General features: G+C 37.2%; 1 protein-coding gene across 1 annotated transcript in view; it reads left to right on the top strand.

Moving 5' to 3' along the window:
• Positions 1–1029: 1029 nt before the first annotated feature.
• LOC129241527 (dentin sialophosphoprotein-like) overlaps positions 1030–9560 on the top strand; it is a 66871-nt gene continuing 58340 nt past the window's right edge. Inside the window, exon 1 of the mRNA XM_054877917.1 lies at positions 1030–1069. Coding sequence (XP_054733892.1) covers positions 1053–1069 — 17 coding nt within the window. The 5' untranslated portion in view covers positions 1030–1052. The remainder of the gene's footprint in view (positions 1070–9560) is intronic.

The following is a 9560-nucleotide window of genomic DNA, read 5'->3' as shown; positions in this document are numbered from 1 at the left end:
ATGCTATTATTTAAAAAAGAAGCGTATGTAACTAATTGTAAAGTAGCTGATATTTCAGTAGCTGATATTCGAGTTCAACTTGCGTATTTTATTTTGATTTTTTTCATGTCGTTGCTAAGTAATTGCAGTACCTGATCAATTAAGTATCGAATATTGAAGTAATTTTATTTTATGTAATTTATCTTTTTTTAGGTTTATATAATTGATTTTCAATTGAAACAATTTATTTAACTTAGGAATATACGAAATCAGTTTCAATTATAAAATAAGAAAGATTATTCCATTTGATACCAATTGGAAAAATCTCTGTGAGATCAATTGAGCAATTATTTATAACTCAACTTAATAACTAAAAAAACTCACTATAAAAAAAAGGTGCCTTTTAAGTTAAAATTCTGTTGAGAATTAACGTTGAAAGCTATTTTACATCATATTCATCTGAAGTTGATACCAAGCTAAGGGTTTATTGGGGAATAGCAAACTGAAATGAAATTTTCACACGTAGTACAAATGTACGTACGTACGTTCGTTAGCTGCTGTACTGAACATTCATTCACGTACGAATGTATCGTACAATAATATAAAAAGAAAGTGTTACGAATTGGGTGTGTTCGAACTGGTTAAATATACAAAAGAAATGCTCTTCACATTATTCAAAGCCAAGTGGAAGTCGGCAATGCCAGAAATCAATGGTTTTCTTATGCACACACACACATGCATGTAGGTAGGTGTGTAGGTTTGCTTTACAGCTCGTTAGCGTGCTGAGCATGCGCGACCAGTGTCAGTGCCAACCAGCTTTAGTGCCGACAAGCAATCGTTGTCGGACAACGCCTGCCGTATTGTGCTCTGGTAGATATTGTTGACCCAGTTTTCACTTTGATGCATATTTACGAATTGTTTTCTTGTTGTTTTAATTGTATTGCAAGTAATTAATAATATCCAAAAGGATTGGGTTAATTGAATTGTTTTCGTACTTCCGGCACCTTCAACTAAGCGAACTTCAACAATGTAAAGATACTTAAGTAAAGACATACTTACATACATACGTACATATGGATAAGAAAAGAAAGTGAGTTTGGCCCTGCATATAGCTTGAAAAATAAATACAATAATTCATCGATACATATCTACCTCAACTTGTATGTAATTATAAATAGAAAGTGGTGACTGTTGACAATTTTGTTGATATATGCGCATTCAGGTATAGTCATATGTACAGATGTTTACAAAAGAAAAACCAGTCTATTTGTAGAGAAGGACGTGCGCATGCAATTTCTGCATTTGCTTTCGAGCAAACTCCCTCGAGACATATTCGTCTCTATATTTTTCATAAATGGAATCTAATATCACTTTTCTGTTGAAAACAAGTAAATGCGCAGTACTCGCCACGTCAAAACTACTGAAAACCTTAGATTTATGATGCTTCTTCTGGAACTCGTGCACACCATATCCTGGCAAGGAGCTTCCATCATAAGAACCAGCGAAATACTGATATTGCAGTTACTAGTGATCATTTCCGACTAGAAATGGGTATCAGCCATTAAGAAATTCTAGATCAGTATATGTAAATAAAGGGCTTAAAATTAACAATAACTTTTCTCTAAATTTAAAAAATTCGGTTATGGAAATGTTTATTTCGACCTTTCCGTCGTCCATTGCTGGCCTCTTTGCATACTACAGCTGTGTAATTCACAGTTGACAAATTTGATAGACTTACGCCAGTTCCAAAATATATATAAATGTTCCGATAGAGTGGTTAATTTTGTGCCACCCTTTATAATTAATATATAACTGCAGATTATTGACTTTTCGGAATTCAAACTGCCCTACAAGAACTGCATTTGTCTTGTCGATTTTGAGGAAGTTGAGCAGGAAGAAGACTGTCTCTCTCAGCCTGAAAATGTGTCCTCTTGCAAAAATGTGTACTCTGATTTATTTGTGCAAGCTGCATAAGCCTCTTACAGAATAGCTACTACTGGTATATGTATGTAAAAATACGTGTGACGTACTGGGTTGTTATAAGCCGTGTTAATTATCTTCTTTAATCAGGAGGGATTAGCTTTAAGTCGTTAGACAGACACGTTTGTCTATTATCACACTCTTAAAGGTAAGGTACTCGGCTGCAAAGAAGATGTCTCTCTTACCACTTATACTCCTTTGAACGCCACCATAACAAAGAGTTAAATTCTATCAGAAAGTAGTCGAATAAAACTCAAATATTACCAGGTGCAACGGCTTAATTAGTCAAGAAAAGATTCCTAGACCGCTACTAGAGGATCTTGTGAACTTACACATACTTTAGTATACATCGCTCATTTGTTGCAAGAGTGGCACCGCCCAAAAAATATTTTTACAAAATTATAAAAATTAAAAATATTTAAATAGATAAGCTGTATAAAAAATTCACGGCAATATGTATGTCCTTAAATGTAAATATGTCTTTACTTTCACTTAGGTGGGCATAGTAAATTGAAAACTTTGAAGCCGTTCTTCACGAGATTTTGATTTTTTTTCTTTTTGATTCTGATACTCCTAGAGCAAACGAGAGATATATCTTGGTAGTCACCCACCTTTTTAAGAGCGATCCGCAGCAAGCTAAAGGAACTCCTCCATACTGGCATTGTCTGAAAAACTACCTCTAATTAGCTCGACCGCTGTAGCCGAATGGGTTGGTGCGTGACTACCATTTGGAATTCACAGACAGAACATAGGTTCGTATCTCGGTAAAACACCAAAATTAAGAAAAACATTTTTCTAATACCGGTCGCCTCTCGGTAGGCAATTTCAAACCTCCGAGTGTATTTCTGCCATGAAAAAGTTGCTCATAAAAAATATCTGCCGTTCGGAGTCGGCTTGAAACTGTAGGTCCCTCCACAAATAGGAGGAGGAACTCGGCCAAACACCCAAAAAGAGTGTACGCGCCAGTTATATATATATATAATGAGCTCTAACTTTTCGTTACTTACTTACTTTTCCCATTGAAGAGCCTTTTTTGCTCCTCTTATTGACCAGGCTACACTGCATGGAGTTCTCACTGCATTTTGTAAAATGCAACACTGCAACAATTGTAAAATTTATTAATCAAGCTCACGTATTGTAAATTACGTTCAATTAAAGCCTGAATTGCTAAAAACTTCCCATACGATCCTTTGTATGGTTATGCTGGAAATGGAGCGACTTGCAGAAATAGCTTGCAGAAATGGCGTATACGCTCTGCATACCGAAATCAATAACACTGCCCTCATGGTGATGCTGAATTCACCTGAAGGTACAGGGTTTGATTGAAAAGTAATGAGCCTTATTTTTTCAAGCAGTTTTATTAAACCTTTTGGCTTATACAACTAATATTCTTTAAAATAGAACCCTTGAGCGTCAATACACTGCTGGTAACGGTCCTTCTACTGCAGGAAACATTCAGAAAACATCCGCCGGCATCGCGTTCAATTCGTCTGTCACAGTTTTTTGGATCGCCTCGATGGAGTCGAAACGCCTCCCCTTCAGCTTTCTTTTCAGGTGCGGGAACAACAAGGAGTCCGGAGGGGACAGGTCTGGGCTGTAGGGAGGGTAGAGAAGCACCGGAACCCCCATCTTGGCCAATGCAGAAGTGCGGAGGAAGGCGGTGTGCGCCAGCGCATTGTCGTGATGAAGGGTCCAATTGTTGACGAGGTCGGGCCGAACCCAGGCGATGCGGTTTTTCATTGTAAAATGCCGCGTTTACAGTGCTTCCTGGAGGTACAAACTCCTTGTGGACGATGCCTCGAAAGTCGAAAAAGATGATCAGCATGGTTTTCACCTTGGATTTCAACATGCGCGCCTTCTTGGGTCGCGGCGACTGGCTCGTGTGCCACTCCTGCCCTGGGCACTGGACAGGGATTGGTCTCCGTAAGCCTCCTTGATTAGCCCAATGGTTTCGGTACTCGTTTTGTTTAACTTTACGCAAAATTTTATTTAGTAACGTTGCTCCAACGATCGCTGCATTTTCGCCACTGCAAAATCCTAACACACTTTTAAAACAGCTTTCACGCGCGGAGCGATGTTGACTGCACCGCTGTTGCCAGCGAACTGGGACCGGTTTCTAGTGGAAGGGCACCAGCCGATTCGGTTGATCTCTTGGCAGACGCTCCGTGCGGGAAGGCTCATTACTTTTCAATCAAACCCTGTATACAGACGTATGTGTTATGTATACACTATGACGCTTACAACCGTTGCTTGGGTGTTTGGGCGAGCTCATCCTCTTATTTGTGGCGCGCGTCTTCATGATTGGCCCCGAATGCGGTATGATGCCGAATATGAAGTATTTTGTATGCCCTGTGCACTACCAAAGGATAGTCACGCACCTACCCGTTAGCTCACGGCGGCGGAATGCAAGCGTATATATATTTATTTGTGAAAACAAAGAATTGAATCAGATTGTGCGCAATTTTTTGTCAGCATCAATAAAAATAGCATTGGTTCGAATCAAAGGTTTCGCACTAATTTGTGAGTGTTTGCTCCTTTTACTGAAAGACATCACTGCATGATGTTCTGACTGAATTTTTGTGTCATTAAGTACTAATTGTGAAATTTATTAATCAAGTTCATGTATCGTAGGTGTAATTAAAGCCTGAATTGTTAAAAATTTCCTTTGTGTAGTTATGTTGGGTGCGGCTTGCAGAAATCGCGTGTATGCTCTGTATACCGAAATCAATAATCACTGCTTTTGTTTGGGCGAGCTCCTCCTCTTATTTGTGGTGCGCGTCTTCATGATATGCCATAAATGGAGGTACCTTCAGCCTTATGCCGCCTTTAAACGGAAATACGCTCGGAGGCTTGCCATTGCATGCCGAAGGGCAAGCGCTAATATAAAGTATTTTTATATGCCCTGTTTTTCGAACCTGTGCACTACCAAATTCTAGTTACGCACCAACCCGTTAGGCCACAGCGGCTGCAAAACTTGTTTTGTTTTAGTTATTCTTGTTTGTGATATTTTTCACTTTTCTTAATATTATTCATCGAGTGATCTTAATTTCTTTGCACAAATATTTGCTAGGACTCTGCGTTTAGCATCGTCCATGACTTGAAACAATTCAATTTTTACGAATTGCTTGTTTTCACACTGCTTGAACTCGTTGTATGCACTCCCAATTGACCCACATTCGGCCATCATGCATGTGCTATGAAGATACATATGTACATATGTCTGTATGTGTAAAAAAACCTAGCTATTTATAAAAAAACACAAAATCAAATGCTTGTACTTAGAGGAGAGTTATTTTATTTTACAAATATTTTTATTGCCTCTTGGATATTTATGTAGCTACGAGTTTTGGTTTTTGAATTTTTTCGTCAGATTGAGTTTAGCTGAATACACATACATACCATATATGCACGTATATTTATGTATGTCGTAGTTGCCGCCACTTTCTTTGCTCTTTTGCTTTTTATGCAACTTCTATTTACTTCACGCTCGCTTGACTTGTATGCGGTGGTCTAGATTTAAATGCATTGCCAGCCACAGCTTCTTTTCTTAGTTTACCCACAAAAGCAGGCACTTAACTTAAGTAGTGCTGTACAACAAAATATTTGCTAGGAAAGTTAGACCTCAATCCAAAAAAACACAGTAAATTAAATTATATGGAATTCAAAATGGTTTCTTTTATTGCTTCTAAAAGTTTGAAGTTGGCGGTCGAGTGACTGGTGTTTGCGCCTATTCTAAAGCAAATCAACTCTATGTACATTACTCTATGTATATTATGCGCATTTTTGCATTCCAAAGAAGGAGCTGCATATGCAGAATACCCGAATATGGATAAATTCGTTTTTATTTTGGTTTTATGTGGTCCACATGATTTTTGATCCCATGCACCCAATTATAAATATGTATATTGGGTATTCAATCGAGCGACTTTCCTTATTTTTGGTGTGCGTCTTGATGTTTTCCCAAAAATGAACGAACCTACAGTTTTATGACGCCTCCGAAGGGCACATAGTGTTTTATGCGGAACTTTTTTATGGCAGAAATATACTCGGAGGTTCACTTGCGGAGAGCTGATCGCTGTTAGAAAAAACATTTTCCATCATTTTAGTGCTTCATGCCAGGAGATTCGAACCTATGTTTTACCGAATGATAGTCACCCACCAACTCAAGCGGTTACGGCAGCCGCTGCTAACCGGTGATCACCCAATTAGTGCTACGTTGATGCACAAAATCTACATCTATTCTGCGAAAAATATTTTTTATATTATTTTTTTTCTACTTCTAATAAAGGGTGGTTAAATTTTAAAGGCCAGTGTTGATTTTGAATAAAATACAATTTTTTTGAAAAATTGTTGTCTTTTCTCTTTATTATGACAATATTGGTATGGTTCAATTACGTATTGAACAAAATATTGGCTGCGGCCTCGGCGGCACACCTCCATCCGATGGTCCAAATTTTCAATGGCGCTGCGGCATAATTGAGGTTCTATGCCGTTAATGTGCAGAATTATCTCATCCTTTAGCTCTTGAATTGTTGCTGGCTTATCGACGTACACCTTTTCTTTCAAATAACGCTAAAGAAAGAAGTCCAACGGTGTCGTTGACGCTTAGGTGTGGTTCACAATCAACATCGGCCCTTGAAATTTAACCACCCTTTATTTAGAATCGATATGGTTACAATTATTCATAACAGGCAGTTCAGAGAAACCGATTCAATAGTGTTTTGTTTTTGGATTTCTTATACGGCCTGTCTTGAAAATAATAGTCATTAGCAGCCTACGCTGCGTGCTGTGAAAAGTACGAGTAAAATGTGTTAATTTTATTGCCGGGATTTTATACTATCCAGCAACCTAACAACACATTATTCTGTGGATTCGACAGAATTGGAAACATTTTTATAAGCTAAACTATTTTGGAATAGCACACAGTAGGCCGCCTCATACATGTATTGTAAGCCAAAATACGCATAGTAAATCTCATCCTATTTTAAGTTTTAATCATATTTTAATTAGCAATCATTTTTGCTTCTAATTTTCATAGTAAATTTTATTTTGAACTCATGTGTCTCATATGAACTAGTCAAAAACTAGTCCATTTCGGACTAGTAAACAAATGCATATGCCTACATAACGAGATGCTTTTATTCACCATTTAACTAGTTTTTTTGCCTTTTAGCAATAATTCTCCTCTCTCACGTCATACCCCATGTTCGTTTATATGTACTTCTCCTTTTCACATATCACATGCACATTCAACTACATATGCATACACATACATTCATATGCACACATTTAAAAACTTATTTCGGTTTGCATGCTAAAAGAATATGTCGAAACATTGCGCATTAAGTGCACTCGCATTGCAATTTTAACTTATTTTAACTTGCGAATGGCACTTGCGGAGGGAGATTATGACACACACACTACGAGTATAAGTGCATATGTAAGAACTCGGCTGTATGAGCTCCCGCCGGTTTGTGAAATTTGGCACTTTCAAGTATTCCATTTAACCCAAACTATTTCCCTCCTTTGTTAAGCTGCAAGACAGAATAAGCACTAATACAGATAAAGTAGATATGTGAGAAAAATTCTTGCGAAATTTCTTTCACAACGCTTCAGGATGTTAATGAGTAAGGCAAGCAAAAAGTGTGAAAGCGTGCAAAAATGAGCGCACAATGAAGAAGTTTTAAGGCGAAATTGATGTAAAAGAAAATAAAGCGGCAAATTGTTTACCACTTGAAACTAGGTGCATTAGGGTGCTAATTATTTTCTTGTACTCGTATCGAAATCATAAAAAAAAAACTATGTATTAATTCAAAGTATTAAATAATAAATTCGGTAAATATTTTATGAGCACTTAAAAAATACTAAATTGCTAAGTCGATGTTAACTGAAATATTCTGAATATTACCTCATTCCCTCTTTTGCTCTGACTATGACACTACACTATTTTCCAAATATAAAACTACTTTTTTTAGTGTCTGGCAAATCTGATTTGGCGCGCATTCCCAACAGTTACCAACTCATTAAGCGCACGCAGTGGATAAAATTTACTGAATTATAAAGAAGGAGTGATTTCACTTGGCTTTTGTCAAGAGTGATTTCAATTAGCTGATTTTTATGCTTTACGTTACGTTGCACAGTAGGTCAAATCACTACTTTTTCTGTACGAAATTAGTAACAGCTGCAAAGCCATATTATATGTATATATATATACAGCCTTTTTGGGTGTTTGGCCGAGCTCCTCCTTCTATTTGTGTGTGCATCTTGGCGTTGTTCCACAAATGGAGGGACCTACAGTTTCAAGCCGACTCTGAACGGCAGATATTTTTATGAGGAGCTTTTTCATGGCAGAAATACACTCGGAGGTTTGCCATTGCCTGCCGGGGGCGACCGCTATTAGAAAAATGTTTTTCTTAATGTTGGTGTTTTCACCGAGATTCGAACCGACGTTCTCTCTGTGGATTCCGAATGGTAGTCACGCACCAACCCATTCGGCTACGGCGGCCGCCATATTACTTGCAACAAAAATAGTGGAAAATTGTATAAAGCAGAACAGCTTTAGTAAAGAAGGCAAATTAACCCAATCACAACCAAAAATACAACATTAGTTGTTTTCGAGCCATTAATTTAAACAAAAATTATTCTTATCATCAATTATTATTTTACATTATTTGAACAGAATTACTAGCTACTGAAGCCTTTGGCTTTTAAACAGAAATATACTTACTTGCTTTCATGCTCAGTCAACTACGTTTTTGAAAAGAAAACAAAATTAAGAAATTATTGTTCGTTTCCGCTTTACACGCTTTTAAAGAAACATACAAAAAAACACCTTTTCAAATGAGGTGAGGGCCTAAAATATTCGTTCGTTTGTAGGTTCCCCACCCAAGTTTCAAATGGGGCACTTTATTAATACCGTGGCTACTCGCACAATTTGCAATTTAAAGTACAGTGCACGGAACTTTTGTTATTACTAAATTTAATTTTTTAACTCCTTAAAAGAAATCAAAAAAGGTTAACATTTTAAAAGTGTAAGCTTACAAGCTACAATTTTGAAGCCAACAAACCATTTTTAAGGCTAAGGTATATTTTTAAGGTTTCCATTAAAAAATTACTGCAAGAAAACGATTATTTCACTCTACAAATAACATTTTATGACGTTAAGAAAATAAGTTTCCATCGCCTTTGGTAACAACCTCCGCTTTTCTAATTAAGTTAAGTACAAGTACAAATGTGTGTGGGAAAGCATTCATAAATAACTTCAGTGTGTGTTGAGCACTCATCAAAGGCTTGAGCTAAGAGTGTATTAGTGTGAGTGCTAACAGACTATCAGGCAGGCCAGCATATATGATGGGCACAGTACCGCTCGTTTATATAGTTGCAAGCTTATACGAAAAAAAAAACATTTTTTGTACGCGAGGTTCTAAAGTGTGAACATGGCTAATCTCTGTTATGTGAACATCACCCGAATTTTTCTTGTTTTTGTTTAAAAGTCTTCTATCGTTTGCTTTTAAGTAATTTGTAACCAAAATAGCAAAAAAGATTGCAGCTGTACTTAGTTAAAGGGACGCAAAAAATTCGTAACGCAATGAGTACAGGCA

The sequence above is a fragment of the Anastrepha obliqua genome, chromosome 3 (genome assembly GCF_027943255.1).
Source record: "Anastrepha obliqua isolate idAnaObli1 chromosome 3, idAnaObli1_1.0, whole genome shotgun sequence".
In the NCBI taxonomy this organism is placed as follows: Eukaryota; Metazoa; Arthropoda; class Insecta; order Diptera; family Tephritidae; genus Anastrepha; species Anastrepha obliqua.
The sequence above is the reverse complement of the archived record's forward strand: the minus strand, read 5'-3'. Positions and strand labels throughout refer to the sequence as shown.